The 22484-nt window shown below is 32.9% G+C and overlaps 1 protein-coding gene across 6 annotated transcripts in view; it reads left to right on the forward strand.

Annotated features, from left to right (window-relative positions):
- Ankib1 (ankyrin repeat and IBR domain containing 1) overlaps nt 1-22484 on the forward strand; it is a 125593-nt gene that overhangs the window by 33870 nt on the left and 69239 nt on the right. For all 6 annotated transcript variants that reach the window (XM_048784605.1, XM_048784603.1, XM_015506728.2 and 3 more), the window contains exons 2-3: nt 5343-5623; nt 15490-15790. In XM_048784605.1, coding sequence (XP_048640562.1) covers nt 5436-5623; nt 15490-15790 — 489 coding nt within the window. In that variant the 5' untranslated portion in view covers nt 5343-5435. The remainder of the gene's footprint in view (nt 1-5342; nt 5624-15489; nt 15791-22484) is intronic.

The raw sequence follows: 22484 nt of genomic DNA on the forward strand, positions 1-22484 counted from the left end.
TGTATATATATATATATATATATATATATATATATATATACACACACACACACACCACATTTTCTTTATTCATTCATCTATTGAAGGCCATCTAGGTTGGCTCCACAGTTTAGCTATTGTGAATTGTGCTGCAATAAATATTGATGTGGCTGTGTCCTTGTAGTATGCTGTTTTTAAATCCTTTGGGTATAGACCAAGGAGTGAGATAGCTGGGTCAAATTATGGTTCCATTCCAAGTTTTCCAATGAATCTTCATATTGCTTTCTATATTGGCTTCACCATTTTTCAGTCCTACCAGCAATGTATGAGTGCAGGCGGCTGTTTTTGACATTGTTTTCTTCCCATCTTCCTTTGTCTCTTATAAGAAAAATCTGTTCTAAAGGAGCCAGTATATCTTGTGATTTTTACATAGCTTAATACCCTGGGTTAAAAGATTGCATAGAGATTAGATGTTTAGTACCAAAAATAATAGTAAATAGCAATTGAGTTTTCATGGAACAGCCTGTTTACCTTGAGTTGGACAGCTGGTTTTTTGGAATTGGCTAACTTCACTTAGTATTATATTTTCAAGGATTATTATTATATATTCTTATTATATTATTATTATATTCTTCAAGGATTTGTGAATTTAGGACGTTTTTATTCCCTTTGTTATTCCACCTTTTACTTAGTTTTTCCTAATGTTAACATCTTAAATAACCATAGTTCAGTTATCGAAACTGAGAAATTAACACTAGTATATTATTGACTAAACTACAGTTGTCCTTTTCTGTTTGTGGGTTCTTCAACTTTAGATTCCACCAACCAGGGATCAAAAATATTGGAAAAAAATTGTGTCTATACTACATGAAGTCTTTCCTTGGCAGTATTCCATAAACAACATCCATTTACATACCATCTACACTGTTTTAGGTATCTAAACAGTTATCTAGTCATCTAGAGGTGATTTACAGGAAGGATTATTGGAGGATGTGCATAGATGATATGCAAATGCTGAGCCATTTCCTATAGGAGACTTGAACATCAGTGGATTTTGGTGCCCATGGAATATCTTGGAATAAGTTTCTTGAAAAATACTAAGGAATGACTATATTTATTTTATTTATATTTCATCAGTTTTCCATTATTGTCTGTTGCCCACCCCCACCCCCCCGCCGACATTTCAGACTCTAATCTAGGATTCCACAAGGCCTTTAGTTGTCATGTCTCAATAATTAGTCTCTACTAATCCGTGAACAGTTGTTGTCTTTTCTTGTCTCTCATGGTCTTAACACTTTTAAAGACTGTTAACTGCCAAGTTATTTTGTAGAATGTCTCTCAATTTGAGTAATATTTTCTCATACTTAGGTGGAGGTTATGTTTTTTTTTTTTCCTTTGACGAGAATACTTTGGAATTTAGTTGCCTTTTTTAGTGCATCAAAATCAGAGTCTATGATGTCAGTATGTTGCAGGAGGTATTAGAATTGATAACTTGGTTAGGTGGTATCACATCTTTCTCCACTGCAAAATTACTTTTTTTCACTTTATATTGAATATCTTGGGAGAGATAATATCAGTATTTTCAGTTATCCTATTTCTCCCCAAACTTTGGTCCACTAATTTTAAAATCCATCTAGTTAATGCAGTAGGGCAAAAAAAAGAAATTAAAAAGAGTACAGGTTAAAGCAAGACTAAGACTGTGTTTATAGGTTATGTGAATTTAATTTAGGCAATCCCCCAAAAAATCTATAGTTTTTTTTTTTTTGCACTTCCTATAACTAGTAAGTGAAAGTGGCAGGTTCGCAGAATAGAAAGTCAGTATGCAAATTCAGTTGTTTTCGTATATACTAGAATTTGATTTTTACAGTATTATTTGTAATTACACTTCCAAAAGAAATATAGTATAAATCTAATAGTACATATATGTATAATATAACATTTCATAGAGATTATTACTTAGGGATTTTGATTCAGACAAAGAGGGAACAGTCATTTCAGGCAATAATAGTTGTGTGTAAAAAAGTAAAAGACAAATCTGGCAAATTTCTAAGCAAGACTTCTGAGAATAAATACAACTCTTAAATAATGTTTCTTGGTGTATTTCAGGCCTGTTGGTCACAATTTTTAAATTAAACAGACTTGAAAATAACTGAAGACCACAGAAAAAGCTTCTAAAATGCCACTAGGCTTTTCAACATGAGTAACAGCAATATTCAATACACATTTAGAGTATTAATTTTTTATTAAGAAGTACCAAGTTACTTTAAGTGCCCCATGTTATTATTTTTTCTTACATTTTTTTAAACATCTTAGATACAAATTATTTTTCCTTTTTTTTTCCATGGAACATTTCCCTAAAGTTATACTCTAATATAGATCAAAGAAAGTTTGTTATTTATTAATCTAACTCAGAATGTTGAAGATGTTTGTAATTTGAGCTTCATTCTATCAGGGAAGATAAGACCAAAACAACTGAAAGTTTCTAAAAGTTTCCAAAGTCTTAAGAAAGACCCTTCATAACCCACATGATGTCCTTCATATTTTTATAGATAGAAATAGTGTGCTGGAATTCTTATTAAGAATAATAAAATCTTAAATGCTTAGAGCTATACAACAAACACAAGTTATTTCACTAAGAATAAATACATCACTCCGAGATTCTTTTAAAAAGAGGAAGAAAATAAAATACAGGCTGTCCTGGAAAAATCCCAGAAGTATCTGTAGTACATTGTGATAAGTATAGGGTGTAGGAGGGAAGGATTTGCTCCTCTGATTCAAGATGAGACAATAAAGGAGTAGGACGTTAAAGTTTTAGTAATCCTCTGAAAGATTAAATACAAAATTAAAGTTATGTAGTATGAGCCAATTGATGTGTGTGTGTGTGTACACACACACACACACACACATAAATATACACACAGAGATAAATAGGGTGATTATTTGTCAATGCTAACTGGTTATCTTCCAGTAAATACACTGAGGGGCCTTTGGTCCTTTTTCTTTATTTGTAGTTTCAGAATATTTTATTATGCATATGTATTTGTAGGTTTAAAATTTAAAAATCAGTACCCAAGGAACTTAAATCACCCAAGGAACTTAAATACCAATGCATGGGGACCACCCCTAGAGACTGTGGTTTAACTAGTCTGGGATATAGGTTAGGCAGTAGAATACTATGAGTTTCTCCTGATTATTAGAATGCACAGCCAAGGTTGAGAGTTATAATTTTATAAGAAACTGAAAGAAACAACTCATTTGTTTTTTTTTCTGTTTTTTCAATTGCATTTTGTTGACATTGTTACTACTCTATACAAATATTGTGTTGACATATTATTTTTACTTTTTGAAGTTGTGTTTTAGTGTCCAGTGTTATATTAATTGGGTAACATGGTAGACTCTTATATTCTCTGTCTCTTAAGTTTTTTTTCCCTCCATTCCATCCATTTCATCTTTTACATTGTCACTGTAGTTAATTTTCTAAGTATAAAATAATTATATCCTTACCCTGCATAAAAGTTTTACTTATCTGTTTTTTTCAGGTTATCTGGCCTAAACTACCCTCAGTTTTATCTCCTGTTCATTCAGTGCTGGAGACACTGAACTCCATGCATATTCACCATTTAAAAAAATTGTTTTAGTTGTAGATGGACACAATTTATTTATCTATCTATCTATCTATCTGTCTGTCTATCTATTTATGATGCTGAGGATTGAACCCAGTACCTCATACATGCGAGGCAAGCTTTGTACCACTGAGCTACAGCCACAGCCCCCATACTCACCATTTTTGCATATAGTTTTTTTTTTTCATACCTGCCTTTTGCTTATACAGGTCACTAGTTTTGATCATGTGTTAACTTCTGTTGCTGTGACAAAAACCTGTGGCAGTCAATTTAAAAGGAGGAGAGGTTTATTTTGGTTTGGCTTTTCTAAGGTTTTAGTCCATAGTTACTTGGTCCTGTTGTGTTGGGCCTGTGGTGGCATACATAGTACATCATGGTGGGATCATGTGGCAGGAGTCCTGTTCAGCTCATGATGCTGGGAAAGCAAAAAAAGAGTGAGGAAGGAGCTGGGGTCCCAATATCCACTTCAAGGTCATACCCCTAGGGACCCAATTTCCTCCCACTATCCACCCTGTCTTGGAGTTTCTATCACCTTCCAGTAGTGCCACTGGCTGGGGACCAAACCTTCAACAAATAAGTCTTTGTGGGGTTGGAGTTGTAGCTCAGTGGTAGAGCACTTGCCTAGCATCTGTGAGGCACTGGGTTTGATCCTCAGCACCACATATAAATAAATAAAATAAAGGTCCATTGACAACTTAAAATATATATGCATATATAAATATTTTTTAAATGAGTCTTTTGATATATTCAAACTATAGTAATCATTGTTCAATAATAGATTTAGAAATAAGATTTATTGGAATGGAATAAAACTGGCATTTATTGAACACACTAACCAAGAACTCTTACGTACAATACATAAAGTTATTCTTGTAATCCTTGTAGTCATGCCTAATAAACAGTCATTTATTTGCTGTATAAATGGGAATATGAGGCTTTTAGAGGGTAAATAACTTGCTTAAAATCACACATTGTAGGCAAATATAGTATTTTATATCTCAATTCCAGTATTTGTTTCCGTGACCTTACACCACCCACCTCACGTTGCTTTGGCAGTACATGCCCATATGATCTTTATTATAACTTCTTTCCGAATACAGTGCATAAGTATCTGATGTTTTTAGGCTTGTTTTGAATTCTTCATAGTAGAAAGAAATATATTTACTAATCATAAAGATAGAATAATATTTTGTTCTTTCTATAATCAGTTTTATTAGTTTCCTGTTATTATCTGAGTTTCAGTAAGTGTATAGTCTTATATTTGCATTTAAAAAGCTTTCTTTGATGTTATTATAAGCACTGAATGGTTTGTTTTCCTTTACTGTAACTTAAGACCTATTTTGTAATTCTTACTTGAACAAAATTTCTTATATTTACTCTTCCACAAATTGGTTGAGTAGGATTTATATGGAAACTTAAGTGTATTCAACCATAAAACTCAGTCAAGCTGATTTCCTGCCCATGTGAAGAAGAAACATGAAAAGCTTGTATATATAGATAACTTATATAGTACAGTCTGTCAAATCATAACAGTCTCTGTGAGAAAATGTTGTAGTTTAAAAAGAAGCTAATTTGGGCGGTGTTAAAAATTTGAGATTTTTTTAGCCGAGATAAAGTTCATAAAACGGAGCATTGTTTTTGCCATTTACATATGCTTCTCAAAGTTTTTTTTACTTTTTTTAAGATGCTGCTTGTGATTACTGTTTTATAATCTAATTTGAATAACTTTTCCTTCATTAGGATGTGAATCATGTTGCAGAAGCATTCAAGAAGTGGCTGACGGAGAAAAGAAAAAAGTGCCACTGCTTATTAGAAAAGAAAACAAATCAAAACATGGGAAATACAACTACCAAATTCCGTAAAGCTCTCATCAATGGTGATGAAAACCTGGCCTGCCAAATATATGAAAACAATCCTCAGTTAAAAGAATCCCTTGATCCAAATACATCTTATGGGGAGCCCTACCAGCACAATACTCCATTGCACTATGCTGCTAGACATGGAATGAATAGAATATTAGGGTAAGTATTACTATAAACCAATTGATAACAAATTGGTGAAAGGGGAAAGCAACTGTAATCATTGAAAATATATACAGGTATGTGCATGTTTTTTGGTATTTCAGTGGGTTTAACTTTCTAAAACTGAATATGCCTAAATTATTTGTGATTTTTTTTATCATACCTAAATTAAAACTGAAAGATTATATCTAACTTAAACCAGAAGTTTAAATAGTGAGGTTGGTTCATATATTCTTGTTGCTATAAAGATATTTTGATCCTTGGCAGATTTCATAGGATGAATGAAATATAGTATTTCATTTACATAATCCTAAATATCTTAAAATCATCTTTAATTTACTTAACCTAACATGGTACTAGTACCAGGTTCACTAAGTTTATCTCCTGGGATTACTTCTTTCCATTTTTATTGCCTCAAACTTGGTTCATCCTTATTAATCCTTTCTCTCAATACTTAAGGTATCTGACTTAAATGATCTTTTTGCAAGTCTGTCTCTTTTATAATCTCATTTCCAGATTAGTCTTCCTTTCAGTGTTCTTTTTCTTATGAGAAAGTTATAACAATGCCCTATTGTCTTCATTATTCTGTTTGCCTTCCAGAACACTCCCTACTTCTGCCTTCATTCTACCCAGTTAATCTAATCTCTCATTACTCTCTAACAGGATCTTGACTGTCAATTTGATTCCTTCTGCTTTAGGAATTATACTGCCCCACCCTTAACTTTGTTCCTGTTGCTTTTTGATTCTAAAATGTGTTCTTTCTTCTCTAATTACTGTCCTTTAAGTTCTAACTTGGTTTCTGCCTTATATTTTAATTCATCCCAACTACTTGAACCTGAAATATACTTTTTATTCTTTGAAATTCGCATTTAAAACCATACTATCATTAGTAAGCTCCTCTTTGCTAGATTGTAAATACCATAAATACAATGGTAAACACTTAGTGTTGTTTTCAATAATTTAACAATTAGTTGCTTAATCTACTAAGGCATTCTAACATGACATTTTTGTTGAGTATTTTCAGTGAAATTAAAAAACTATTGATTTAGCCCACTAATATTAAATATTCTAGTAATGTTTAACATCAGGTCTTATCTACAATTAAAATTTATTTATAGTCCCAATGTAAAACATATTTAAATATTATTATTACTGAGTTAATGTGTCTATTTTAACACAGAAGAAACCAAGTAGCAAAATATTTTTTGACCATTTGTAGTATAATGTACAGATTTACATTATAAATTGGAAAACATTATATAAGAAAATCATGTAAAGCCAAGTATGGTGGTGCATGCTTATAATCCCAGTTACTTGGGAGGCTGAGGCAGGAGGCTTACTTGAGTATACAAGTTTGAGACCAGCCTAGGCAACATAGTGAGATTCCCATTTGGAAGGAAGGAGAGAAGGAAGGCCACTGCTCTTAATTATTAGTTTATATGAAAGATACTCATTTAGTCTGGTGATTCTTAAAATGTGTTGTTAGGACTCCTGTATCCTGAGGCTCTTTCAAAGGAATGTGAAGTCAAGAACATTTTTATAATATTAAGATGTGATTTGTCTTTTTCACTGTGTTGACATTTGCAGTGATAATGCAAAAATGGAGGGTTAAAACTGCTTGTGCTTTTAGATGAATCAAGGCAATGGTAATATGACTCGTTGAATTTTTGGAGTATCAAAAACAAATGTTCATAGTTATTTGAAGAGACAACTTTTAAAATTCTTTTCTAACTGTATAAAGTCTGAATTTTCTGCAAATACTGTACTTGAATCAAATTAACATATTACAAGAGATTGAATTCTTTGAAAATCCAGCTGTCTTCTACTGAACCAGACTTTAAAAGAAATTTATAAACACATAATGTCACTCTTTGATTTATTTTTTTAGTTATTTTTTTTGTTTTAAAGTGTTATATATAGTTAATGTGTAATGGATTTTTTTAAATTAATAAATAACCCACAATCAAGCTCTCAGGAACCAGCGGTAATTTTTTTAAAATTATAAAAGAATCTTGTGAACCCAATTTTAAGACTTGCTCTTCTAGTTGATATTCTTGTTTCCTTTCTAAGCAGGAATATCTGTCTAACCCTATTATTGGTTTTCATTCTATTAAATGAAAATTTAAAAACCTACAGTAAACATGATTATATATTCTCTTTTAGTTACCAGTCTGGATTACTTTTATGATTTGACCATATACTTTATACTTAACATTGTACTTAAAATTTTTACATCTTCAGTCTCCAGTCCTAAAATGTTTTTTCTTTCCTTAATTGTTTGAAGAACACTAACTGGTAATTTCTTTGTTTTAGCTTTTTTAGCATACTGTACTAGAATCAGAGATTATTTTATTTCTGTTCTTTCCTAAGAATAAACAACCCTACTTCTTTAATTTATGTGTCCTTTTGTTTTTGGAAATTTATTTAGATTGTTCAGAAATACGAATCAATTTTTTTCCAGTTTTATTAGAGTATATTTGACAAATAAAAACTCATTCTCTTTAAAGACTGAATCATATTCTACTGTATGTATGTATATTCACAAATTAACAAAAAAATATTAAAATATACATGAAGTTTTGATGTATGGAATCATCAGTTACAAATCAAATTATTATCAATCTCTTCACACTAATAACGTTTTTTTTATAGGTATGGTGAGAGTACTCAAGATCTATTCTTAAAGCAAATTTCACCTATTTAATACATAATTATTAACCATAGACACCAAGCTGTACATTAGGTCTCCAGAACTTAATTCATTTTAGAACTGAAAGTTTATGCCCTTTGACCATCCTCTCTCCATTTCTTCTACCTCTGACCTCCGGTAGCCACCATTTTATTCTCTATGTCTCTGCATTTGCATTTTTTAGATTCTATATGTAAGTGGGATTGTATAACATTTATTTTTCTATATCTGGTTCATTTCACTTAGCAAAATATCCTCAAGGTTCATTCATGTTATTGTAAATGGCAGGATTTTATTCTTTTGTTTTCTTTCCCCTGGTACTGGGGATTGAACTGAGATCCTGGTGCATTCGAGGCAAATGCTCCACCTCTGAACTACTTTTTCATCAGTTTTCTTATTTTCTTTTGAGAAAGTCTCGCTAAGTTGCTTAGACTGGCCTAAAACTTGTGATCCTCCTGCCTCAACCTCCTGATCAGCCAGCATACAGGTAGATATGTATGTATATATTTACAGAGGATGTATAGTCTGTCCATTCATCCTTTATGGCTATTTAGGTTGTTTTTTGGCTGTTGTGAAAAATACTAAAGTTAGCCCAGGAATGCGTATACCTCTTTGAGAAGTATGACTACTGGATCATAAAGTTCTATTTTTAAATTTTTGAGGAACTTTCATACTGTTTTCCATACTGACTATACCATTTTACATTCCCAGCAGTGTACATCTGTTTTCCATATCGTACGAACACTTACATTTTGACTTTTTGTTAATAGCCTTTCTAATAGGCATAAAGTGACACCTCATCGTAATTTTGACTTGCATTTCCCTGATGATTAGTGATAATGAGCATTTTTTCATGCACCTGTTGGCCATTTGTATGTCTTCTTTAAAACATGTTGTTTAGGCCCTTTGTCCATTTTTAAACATCAGGTCGGTTTTAGCTCTTGAGTTGTAGGAGTTACTTATATATTTTGGATTTTAACCCTTTATCAGATATATGGCTTGCAAATATTTTTTCCCATTCCATAGATTGCTTTTTAATTTTTCATATTATTATTGTAAATGATTGCTTTCAGAATAAGGAATTAACTCTTCTTAATACTTTTATGTCATGTAGAATGAGGCTAAAGAGCATGTGTTCTTCAGCATTAAATAAAATAGCAACTCTTTTAATTATTTGTATATTAAGTAGCTTCAAATACTGCACTGGATTTAACCTTGCTTAACTTTCTAACAAGTTGATAGCATTTATTTTCTCATGCTGCCTCATATAATCTAGTGTGCTTGCCTGCTACTTCAATGTAAACTCTTGCTTATCTTGGCTAGAGTTCTACCTAACCATGACACATATATGTAGACAAAGATAGACCTATCCAAGGATTTTTAGCCACACTAATTTGGGATAAGTGCTTGATTTTTATCCACACTTCCTTTAGGATTATGGTACATGCAGTAGCATTCATCTCTTTGTTCTCTTCTTAGGCAGAATAATATGGCAAAAAGAGGAATTTACAGTTCAGTAGCTAGTTTGCACCTATTTTTCTCTGTACCCAAATGTTGTATGTTTACATCATACTACACCACCCTGCCTTTTTTATGGGAAATAAATTCATACTCAAAGTTACTGCTTAATGTAGCAAAAGGCCATGCATGGACTTCGGTGCCATTGTGTTCTAAGTTGGGTATGTGATTCATTATTGTGTCTTCTATAGAACAGCTTCTTTGGAAATAAAAGAGACCTGTCTTTGGGTATTCATAAAATATGAAGTCTTCAATAGAGTCTGTTTTTACTAAGCATATATTAATATCAAGGTCTATAGCTTTGAGGAGTCATTAAAATATACTTTCCAATTAATGATTTCTATATTTTTAAACTCTTTTATGTTTAAGGAGTTATTAAGTTATTTTTACATGAATTAAAATACAAGCCTCCTCTCCTACCCCCTAGTTTGCATGCATATCCCTAAGGGTAAGACCTTACTATGTTTTCTTTATAATATGCTTAATTTCTAGAATAGTACCTGGCAAATAATGAATACTCAATCATTGTTGTACAAAAGAGGAGATTTAAAAGGATTTGAAGGTGTAAATATACATTATTGACTGTGAAAATGGGATTATTGCAAGAAATGTGAGGCTGTGAAGGAGAAAACTGATTTTGAAGGAAGCTCAGTTAAATATAAAATGATAGCAAAATATGCAAGAGAAAGTGCATATAAGAAATTAGAACATGGCTTAGAGGTCAGAAGAAAAGTCATATAGGATGACAGAACATTAAAAATTACCACAGAAATAATAGTAAAAACCTTTTGAGAGAAAGTATGTTTCTGCCACCACTGCTATCATTTGAGTTCTGACCAAACTTAATTCAAAAAGGGTATTTAGCCATTGAAGGTTAAATGGCTCTGAAAGTGGTTGTACTCTTTGAATTTATTTGGAGAAGAAAATGGAGTAAAAAAATGTCTTATTTTCTTCAAGCAGGGATTGGAAGTGGAGCCAATGCCAAGGGTAAAAGTAAAGTTGTGCTGAAAAAAAAAAATTGAGTATTATTGAAAGATGTGTGGTTATGGAAAGCAAGGTAATAAGAAGAATTTCAGGTTTAGAAGTAAAATTAAGGACAAGGACAAAGAATTTAACTTTTAGGAAATTCCTGGTAGTATGAGAGAATAAAATTTCAGTAAAGTGATAAGAATAGAGTCATTTTGAAGTTAAGAATTAATGTAAAATAAATAGAGGTAACAGTTATTAACTGACTTTGAGAATTAACATTGAAGGAATCTAGAAAAGCCTATGTCTTCTAGATGGGTTATTAAGTCAAGTGAAAGGAATTTTTTTTCCAGGTTAGTGTTTTACTCAGTGCACCTTTCTATTAATCATCTCCTAACTCTCTTCCAGAATTAACCTTATAGTCAAGTGATAGGAAACACTTCATAACTACCAACATGGTTACAGAAAGGAGTGTATCTGAAGCTTACATATTGACTGACATTCTTCCAACTTATGTTCAATTTCATGGTGATAATAACCTGATTTCTTTCAAAAGAAAACTTAAAGAATAACTGATATATTGGAAAAGGGAATAGAAAAGGAGAGATAAATGTGTTCAAATTTTTTGTAGAATATGAATTTTAATAATTTCTAAATTAAATTTTTAAGAAAGTGGATGTTTTTTGTTGATGGCAATACCTCCTAGAAGAGGTATTTATTTTGAGATTATGGTTTTAATTTTAGTTACTATAATCATCATAAATACAAGGAGATATGGAAATTTCATCATTAGCTATTGGTATAAGGAACAATATTTTTTAACTACTGAGCAACATTATAGTAGCATAATAAGACAAATTATCCATGTTTCTTTTTCCTTTAAACAACTGTTTATTATTCTATGTTCTCTTCTACTTTTTATCCATAAATATTCAGGGAATTGTGATGGAAACTGAAATTATTTATTTATACTTTCATTTAGCTATAAGTGTTTTGGGGTAGACTTTTTAGCAACTTTAATTTTCCATTGGGTAGGCAATACCTTGATTTTCATTTCCTGTTTTTCCTTTTGTCACATATTTAAGTATTTCCCAGATTTTCTATTCAGAATAATACTATTGAATCTTCAGTGTTCCTAGATTTTTACTTCTTTAAATTATTTAAGATACATTTCCAGGAGTAGGTTTACTCAAAGAATCTGAATCATATATTACTTGTTAGGAGCTATTATGTCACTTGCTGAGGCTCACACAAAGAAATCAATAGAGCTATGATTAAAATATAGTAGTCTGGTACTAGATACTGTGTTCTTAATCAGTTTTATATACTGCCAACTTGAGAGCTCTCCAACCCCATGTCCCTGATCTGGATCATGGAAATTTAATATGCATTCTGTTTATCTGTCAAAATTATATCATGAAATTACTATAGGTGTGACACTGCTAGTGATTCAAGAAAGAGCAGGATATAGGCTCAGCCTTACATGCCTATAAACTAAGTGAAAGAAGAGAACAGATATATAAAAATAGTAACTACAATAGAATGAAGTGAGTTATGCAATGAGGATGCTATGTGAGGACAAAAAAGAAAGTAGTCAACTCAACTAGGGGAAGACAACCTATTGTAAAAAAGAAACTTCTAAGCAAGGTTGGGTTTGCTTTTAGGTAGTCTTGGTCAATTCCTAGGAAACAGCAAAACAAGCATTGTAGAATACTATGAGTGCCTGAAAGGCTATAAATGCTGTGTGGAGCTGTGGGGGAAAATATGCATGGAGAGAAAATCTGAGCAAATTTCACTGAAACTTTGGACCTAGGCTAAAAGCTGAGCCTTGGAAGCATCATGACTGAATAGAGACTGAGAACTCCAGAGAGATTTATCTCCCAAAGGATACTTATATTTGAAAGAGGTTGAGGAGTAGATGAGAACTGAGATCATGGAAATATTCCCTAAATTGTAAAAATCAAATTATTGATCTTTCCTTTCCCTTAGAGACATATTTTACAATCTAGAGGGTCACAGCTCAGGGTCTGTCCCCTAAGACATTCTTTATGCTGAGGGATAGGTTGAATTCTCTGCATCTCCAGAGGGGAGGAGGTCTGCTATACAGATGTTACTATATAACCTCCCAGATTTTTATTTTCAGTGCTTCCTACTGTATTAGTTTCCTATTGCCACTGTCATAATTGCCTCAAATATAATGGCTTAAAACAACAAAATTTTATTACATTAGAGATATAAAGGTCAGAATGGTTCCACTGGACTAAACTCTAGGTTGTCAGGGCTGTATTCCTTTTGTGTCCTTCTAAAATTTGTGTTTTAAATCCTGAACCCCAAGATATTAGGAGATGGAGCCTTTGGGAGGTGATTAGATATAATGTTGGAGGCCTTGTGAATGAAATTTATGCCCTTCCCTTGCCTTTTCCAGATTCCACAAGCTGCCTACATTTATTGGCTCATGTTCCCTTCGTCCATCTTTAAAGTTAGAAGCATACACCTTTCTGTCTCTCTCTTTTATAAGAATGCTTTATTACATTGGGCCCATTGGATAATCTAGAATAATTTCTTCATCTCAAATTGGTTATTTAATTATATCTGCAGAGTTCCTTTTTATCATTTCAGGTAACATATTTACAGGTTCCTAGGATTAGAAAGTGGATATCTTTGAGGTAGAGGCATTATCCTGCCACACTCACCTATAAGGCAAATCCTAGTACATGCAAGGTGGCATCTTATCTGTCTTTTTGCATTGCACCAGTGGGAAAATTGGGATATGAGGAATTTGACATGATTCTTACAAGTGTAGTAATAATTCATTTTTTTCCTGCTCCAGAGAACTCGTGCCTACTTTCAGGACAAGCTAATAAATGCAGTTTTTAAAAACCCTGTTAGTTTTAAAGGACCACACTGATGAGCTCTCTAGGGTTTTGAATGGTAAAGCTGACATATTCAGAGTTATTCAGTAAGTTGTCTGGGTCATTCTGCTTGAGACTGGACCTCTTATTCAGTCCCCCCCGCCCCCAAGAGCTTTCCAACTTGGCTAACTACTACTAATCGAGTAGTATGCCTGTTCCTTTATGGTCAGGTTTTTTTTTTTTCCCCTGTCAGAGCAATGTATTTGCTAGACTATCCTAAAAGCAATTCAAATGTAATGGATTCAGGATTTAGTTCTTTTCCCTTCCCTTTGCTGTTCTGGACTTGGATAAGAGGAGCCTAATGATCTCAACTAGGGAAAGACAACCTATTGTAAAAAAGAAACTTCTAAGTAAGGTTGGGTTTGCTTTTAGGTAGTCTTGGTCAGTGGAGACAGTAAATGCAGGCATTTATCTTCAGATGTGGGACTTTGTATACCCATTTCAGAGTAAATTTATAGGCTGCCTATATTATAGCAAGTCTTTTCCAACCCATTTTCCAGTATCCTATTATAGCCACCAAATTGGCTCAATTATTAGTCTTAGGACCCTAGTTTATGAATAAATTAGGAATGAGGCATAACTTGTAGATCCAAGTTTGACAGTAGTTAAGGCAGCTTACTCAGACCTGTCTTTGGTAAAATCTCCCACCATCAAATTAGATGTTGGTCTTTGAGAAACAACTACAAGTTAATTCTCATCAGAAGTATTATACCATGTGCTGTTGTCTTTTTGCCTCCTAACCCCTGAGGTGACAGTATTGGGGCTTTTGGGAAATGACTAGGTCATGAGGTTAGGATTAGTGCCCAAATGAAAGAGGCCCCAGACAGCTGCTTTGCCCCTCCTACTGCGTGAGAACACAGCAAAAAAACTTCTCTGAGAAATAAGCCCTTACCAGACACTGCTGACACCTTAATCATGGATTTTCCAATCTCTACAACTGTGAGAAATAAATGCTCGTTGTTTATAAGCCATATAGTTTATGGTATTTTTGTTACAGCAGCTCAGGCAAATTTAGATACTTTGGAAATATGTGCTCCCTTATTCCAAAGGTTAGTTTGATGACCCTCAGGTAGAGAAAATTTTTCCTAGATTTAAAAATTTAGTCTTAAGACTTATAGATTTTGTGTTTTTAATATTAGTTGTCACCATGATTGTTAAGTAAATACGTGTGATAGGGGAGGGCAGCAAAAAAAAAATGTGTGTGTGTGTGTGTGTGTGTGTGTGTGTGTATATATATATATAGTTTCTTAAGGCACTCTAAGACATTTATGTAATTGACATTAATTGCCCCTTTGCTTTCTTCTTTCTTTTCCTTTTTATCCACTACCCCTTCATTTTCCCTTTCCTTCTCTTTTTATTAGCAAGCACTATATATTCTTTTTTTTTTTAATTTTAGTATTATTGTTCTAGAATGAAGATTTTTGAAATTGTAAGAATCAGTCCTTCAACTTATTGTGAACCAGACACTTCAAAAATTGGATTTTGAGCTAGGTACAGTGGACACGCCTGTAATCCCAGTGGCTTGGAAGGCTGAGGCAGGAGGATGGCAAGTTCAAAGCCAGCCTTAGCAAAAGTGAGGCAAGGCACTAAGCAACTCAATGAGACTCTGTCTCTAAATAAAATACAAAATAGGGCCTGGGATGTGGCTTAGTGGTTGAGTGCCCCTGAGTTCAATCCCCAATATCAAAAAAAAAAAAAAAAAAAAAGGATTTTGAGCTTATCTGTTAAATTAGTGATTTCTTATATATTTCAGGTGGTTTTCATTCTTCCTTCCATTTTAGGACTTTTCTTTTTGGTAGAGATGGAAATCCAAATAAAAGGAATGTCCACAATGAAACATCTATGCATTTGTTGTGTATGGGACCTCAAATTATGATATCTGAAGGAGCCCTTCATCCGCGCTTAGCACGCCCCGTGGAAGATGATTTCAGAAGAGCAGATTGTCTGCAGATGATCTTAAGATGGAAAGGGGCAAAACTTGATCAAGGCGAATATGAGCGAGCAGCTATCGATGCTGTTGATAACAAGAAAAACACACCCCTTCACTATGCTGCTGCCTCAGGGATGAAAGCCTGTGTAGAGGTAAAACTTGTTTTCTTTTAATATTCTGAATTATAAAATTTGTATCTTGTTAATATTTAACAATAAGGGTTTGTTTTGTTTGTGGTAACAATATTTAAACTAGCCATTTTTGTCCCTTTTTTCATTCTGAAAGAATCAGGGCCCTTTAAAGTTAAAAAATCATCTTTAACTTTATTTTAATGTTGTTTTACCAGGGAAAAACCCACAGCTAAATAGTCAACCCTTTAAATAAACTAGAATCAAGAATAATTAAAAATTTACCAATAAAAGTAGTCATCAATTAAGCACTGTCATATTGAGAGTAATAATTTTAGTCAAGATGCATTCTGATTTTTTGCTGATTTTTTTTTTGTAGCCAATTTATGAAATTTATACGTGTCAGATATGGCAGTATTGAGAAGTAGGCTCTATAGGTATTTTTTTCTAGAATCGATCAGTTAATAAGCAAGGGATAAACATGAACAAATAATAAATAAACATGAATAAATGCTTTTATTGAATCTTTAAAAGCACTTGTTGTTTTTAAACTTTTTTATATTTGGTCTGCATTAAAGTGCTCTTAAGTACATTACATTTGAGTTTTTAACATGTATTTAATATATATATACCTAATATATGTTACTAATATATATAAAATATCTAACAATATGTTTAGATACAATCGTCTATATACATGGGATCTTAGCTAAACCTAAGAAACCATTACTTTTATGATATCACTACTATACATACATCAGAACAGATTTTTCTCAGTTACCACCATTCATGTCATTCCATGTATAGCTCATAAAGTTGTTTTATGATGGAGGAGCATTTTAGGTTGGATCAGAGTATTTTCATTTCTAAAAATGTGTGTCTTTATTGGAAAAGCATTGATCCTAATGGGATTAAATTATGTATATCTGGATATTTTAAATTTAATGTTTCTTTAACATTATACTTCTAAATTGATTAATATATCAAAAATATTGAATGTATTCTGTTAAAGAATTACAGCCACTTATACAATTCCTGTAGTATATCTGAAGAGGCAGTTCTTTTCACTAATAGCACTCTTATAAACTTGTCTTTTATTTACTGCTGTTGTGATACTTGTTAATCTTTTAAAATCTTCATCATTTTATTTCTTGTGTTTATGTCACCTTTGCTCACTAGTTAGTGAGTGACAGTCATTAACTTGAGATTATTCTTTCAAGCAGTGCTAATATTGATTCAGTGTAGTGGAAGGATATCCTGGATTTTTTGCAGGGAGTGGCTAATAGCAGAATTTTTTTTTGCTCAAGCCTTGTAGATATTGTTCTCATATTTATCTCCTATGAAAGAATCCCTGCTGTAGTGATTCACCATTATTGATTTATCTGCATCATATTTCTCAAATGGACTTGGGTAGAAAATAGCTTATTCTTGATAGTAATAATAATGCTTTTAAAAGGCTGTTTTAGTATCTTGCTTCCAAAATTTGTCAATATCATTGCTTTAGTAGTTGTTGATTTTGAAGTATTTTTACAATGATGTACCTTTACCACCTTTATTTTTTGTTTATTAAGGAAAATTAGTGTGAGGTTTATTTTGATGTGTGTGTGTGTGTGTGTGTGTGTGTGAGAGAGAGAGAGAGAGAGAATATATATTTTAACTCTTTGATCATATCATTGCATAAGCCACACCAGCATTTGATGACTGTTTTCATTTTTCTGTATTCTGAAGAATTCTTTTGACTTAATATAAAATATTCCAAATATAGTTTTATGAATATCCTACATTCATTCTAGTACTCATTTCAGATGTTATTTTGCCCATATAAAGCTTATCTTTAATTTACATTATTTGACTATACTCTCCTTGCCCAGACTTAGGCCCTTACTTACTTTTGATTAACTAATCTCCTGAGTTCCTATTGTGTTTTCTTGTGTAAGTGCATAAAATAAATACATTGTAATATGTAACCTACTATGAACTATAATTCTTTAGAATATTAGTCTTCAGGTAATGTTGCACTATTTTGATGACACAGGAAAGGTTTAGATTTCTCTTAAAAAATTTACTATGAAGGGTACTTTAAATATTTTTTTCTAAACTTCTTTCTATACATCTGTTAGTCTTTAACTATAAGAAAAATAGTGATAATAACTAACATTTGTATGATGCTTTTTAATTTTCATAGCGCTCATTGTTAATTAAGCATGATATAAAAGTTGGAGTTGAGTGAAATAGTGTCACCAGATATTTATTAATTTTTCATGAAACTAAAGTATTACCTTGTGGTGAAAGCACTGGTATCTAATCTTGGTATAGTAACTATGAGACTGTGTGAGTCACTCAATCTCTGTGATAGTTGCCTCTTGGCTGGTTGGGGTAAATAATTTTAAAATTACTTCAAATACCCCTTTTATAACTAATTTTCTGTTAGATCATGACTGTAGTAAAATATTTCCCATTTTTGGTGTCTAGGCATTACAATTAGGAGATTATTTTTTTCCCAAGGTTAAGACCAACCCCTTTTTAAAATGTACAGACTTATATTTTTATATTTATGAAAATATATCTTTTCTAGTTGTTGAAATGTTTTTGTATGTTTATTTAAGAACAGCTTTGATAAAGTTAGTATTTGACAATTTCATAGATGCATTTATAATATAAAGTTTTCTGTGCCTCACCATTTTGAACCATGGAAATGAATTATTTATTTTAAAACTCCTCCTTTCTATAATAATTGTGGTCCATAATAGCCTCCTCACACGTACAAATAAAATTGAAATCTCTTAATTATAGAGTTCTTTGGGAACCCCTAGGTATGAAGGTATCACTGGATGTATATAGTGTCACATATCAGTGTCTCTGATGGCCAACCCTGATTTTTCTGAAGTTTCTCATGTGCTATTGCTGCCTGGTTGACTTCCTGATATAGCTGTTCCAACAGTTTCTCAAATTTTACATTTTTGAAGCTGCACTGTCTACCTACTAGCTTCTCCTCTTAACTTTTTATTTCTCTTAATCTCCCCAATAACCAACCAGTCTTGATAATACCTGGACTTACCTTGGTCTGTTCTTTATTTTCTTTCTCTTTCTCCTTGCAGCAACCCCCAACCCCCACTGCCTGCACCAAACCAGTATGATTCACTGACAGAGTAGACCTCTTGTTTCTTTCAGCCAGCACCTTCTTTTTATCTCTATGTTCACTCTCTAATACCAAGTGATTTGTGTTAAATCTTCACTTTGGTGTATTTTTTAGAACTGCTTAAACAGGAAAATCTGGTGTTTCACAAATACTCATTCTTTAAAATTATTTATGAGTTAAAAGTAATCAAAAAGTTGTGGTAGTTTTAAATGGTTTGAAAACTGGAAATGCTTACATAATAAACATTTACTAAGGATAAACTAAAAATAAATTCCTCTAATTCTGATTTTTCATATACCAAAGAAGAATTCAGGGGTTTGTAAGCTGGTTTTTTTTTTCCTCCCCTCTGAAAACCTAGATAGTAAATAATTTTATTTGAATTTCTGATTATTTGCACATATCCTGAAATATTTGTTTTGACTCATTTTCAACCATTAAAAAATGGAAAAGCCATTTTTAATTCATGGGCTATACAGAAACAGGCAGCGGACTGGCCCCTGCATAAGGCAAGATGACTCAACACTTCAGTAGTTGGTGACTATAACAGATTTTTGCTTTTGATAGTGCTTCACTCTATCTATAAAGCATGTTTAAAAATGAGTGTTACTTTATATATTTCTGATACATTCCCTAATTGCTTATTTTGGGAGCTGTAAGTATAGCTGCTTAGATCAAATAGAGGTTACTAGAAAAACAAAGGTGGTAAGGCATACTTTCCCTTCCATAGGCAGAGAGCCTGTTTGACACTTGGGCAGCTATCAGAGTGTTTCACCGGTTCACTGAAAAGCCATAATAACCATTTACAGAACTGACTGAAGAGTTTAGCTAATTATTTTGTGTTTTTTTATTAGCACCTGGAGTTTTAAAACTGAAAAGAACGCAAGAATTGTAGTCCCAGCTCTGTAACTCAGTAACTATCTGTTTGAGTCTCAAGTTTTCTCATTTTTTTTCAAGAGTTATGATCTCATCATTGTTCCCAAATATTATGATGTGCTAAGGGCTATATTAAGACAGTGACTATTAAAGGCATTACACACACCTGGAAGGGGTTCATTGTAGTAGTAAGATTTGAGAGGGTAAGATTTCAGATTAAGTATTTGGAGGAAGCTATTCAAAATGTAAATGTCAGACCTGCAGCATCAGTAACTACTCTGATCGTATGATAAATACAATTTCTTGAACCTCCAAATTCCAAAGCAAAATTTCTAGGATTCCAGGAATGTTTTGGTAGGTTCTTCTGCTGATTCTTTTGCATGGTAGAGTTTGAGAAGCACTGTCCTAGGTCTCAAACATTTGCAGATTGAAGTTTTTTTGGTGGAGAAATAATAAGTGACTTGAAAATAGAGACGATACCAAACAGAAACTACTGAGTGCCAGGGTCAAAGATTTGGGAGTTCTTTTGCAGAAAATTAAGCCAATGAAACACTGTGATTGAAAAAGTAGTATCTTAAAAGGTAAAACAAAAAGATTAGCCTAATGGTTGGAATGTGGAATAGATTTTAATGGGATAATTGTAAAGCAGTATTTATTAAGAGACTTGGTACTCAGAGATTGGTCCTCAGAATGGTATTAGCATTGATCATCTGGGAACTTGTTACAAATAAAGAAATTCAGACCAAATTTTAGGCCCAGCTGAAACTGAATCTGTACTCTAGTAAAACCCCAATCTTAATCATATTCCCATTGAAGATTGAAAATCCCTATTTACAGTGAGGTCTTTGGGCCACTTATATTTTAATCACCTATAAAAATAAATTGATTGCACTTTCCACTCCAAATCCATTTTATAAGACTATGAAGCTCCCCAGATGATTGTTAAACCATTTGAAAACCTTGTATCAGGACACTGGTTCTAACCATTACTGTATAGAAACCTCATACTAATACAATCATAAGCTCTAAATGTAGATCCCACACATTGTTATTTTTAAAGTTCTCCAGATGGCTTCAGTGTGTAGCCAAGGTTGAAAACCATTGTACTAGATGGAGGAGTCGTAGTGAAATTATTGGATTAATCTTGTGTAAACTGATAAAGAGCTTGGCTTTTGTGGTGGCATTAGGGATGGAAAGAATGAAGCAGATATATGGGATATTATGAAGAACTGGTAGCATTTAGTGACATGAAAAAGAAGGGAAACAAAGAACCAAAGGCTGAATGTTTTCTCTAGTATGTGGATGCTAATTCACATTAAGGGGGTGGGGCTAGGGAAGAATAGAGGTATTTTGGATTAGACAGAGGGGAAGTGAAAGGAGGCGAGGGGATTTGGGATTAGGAATGATAGTAGAATGATTGAACATTATTACCCCATGTGCATATATGATTACTTGAACAGTGTAACTTTACATCATTTACAACCAAAAGAATGAGAAGTTATACTCCATTTGTGTATGCTGTGTCGAAATGCATTCTACTATCATGCATAACTTAATAGAACAAAAAAATAAAAACTAAGAAAAAAAGCAAGGGAGAAAAAGGTTTAAAATGATGGAGGCTTTAAATTTTTAATATTGACTATGATGAACTATCTTGGGATGACATTTTCTGATTTTTTTTTTTTTACATTTTCTATAATAATCTACTCTTATCTCCTTAAATTAAATTAACTTTAAGAAAAATGAATATGGTTTTAAATCTAAGTAAATTTGAGGCTTGCCAACAATTATCAGCCTCTCAAAAAGTAAGATAAGGAAGGAATGGGTTGAAAAGAAGGGAAAGTAGCCTTTTATTTAGAAGGATGGATATTCAGGTCTTAGATTCTCCACAAGAAATAGTAGACAGACTACTGAAAATTAGGACCAAATGTTTGGGACTAAAGAGTATAGATTTGGAATTATGAGCTACATGATTGACAGCTACAAACAAGACAATGGAAAGATGGGAGATCCAGGGGAAAGTCTAGTTAAAGTGACAACGTCAATTTAGAGAATGCTTACATTTGAAGATGGTAAGAACAAGAGGTAAAGCCTATGTCTGAAACAGAAAAAGTAGAAAAATACGGTGGCATAGTGATACAATGTCAAGGATGCCAAGAGAAGAATTCCCAAGAGAAAGGGTGTTATGGTTTAGATGTGGTGTCCCCCAAAAGCTCATGTATAAGACAGTGCAAGGTTTGGAGGAGAAATGATTGGGCTATACGCTTAACCTAATCAGTGAATTAATCCCTGGTGGGATTAACTGAGTGGTAACTAGAGAGGCAGGTGGGGTGTGGCTGGAGGAAGTGGTTCATTGGGTATGGGGCTATGGGGTATATATTTTGTATCTGGAAAGTGGAGTTTCTCTCTGCTTCCTAAACATCATGTGAGCTGCTTGCTTCCCTTTGCCACCCTTTTCTGCCATGATGTTCTGCCTCACTAGAGCGCTAAGGAATGGAGATGACCTTTGTGGACTAATAACCTTAGAAATCCTGAGCCCTCAAATAAACTTCTCCTCCTCTATAGTTGTTCTGGTCAAATCTTTTAGTGAAAAAGCTGATTAAAACAGAGGGTACTCAGTCATGTGACATGTTGCAGCAAGGTAAAGGAATTGGAGGACTGAGAAAGACTGTTGGATTGAGAGTTAAGAGGTATTAATGACTTTCA

Source organism: Marmota marmota, unplaced genomic scaffold (genome assembly GCF_001458135.2).
Source record: "Marmota marmota marmota unplaced genomic scaffold, marMar, whole genome shotgun sequence".
Classification (NCBI taxonomy): Eukaryota; Metazoa; Chordata; class Mammalia; order Rodentia; family Sciuridae; genus Marmota; species Marmota marmota.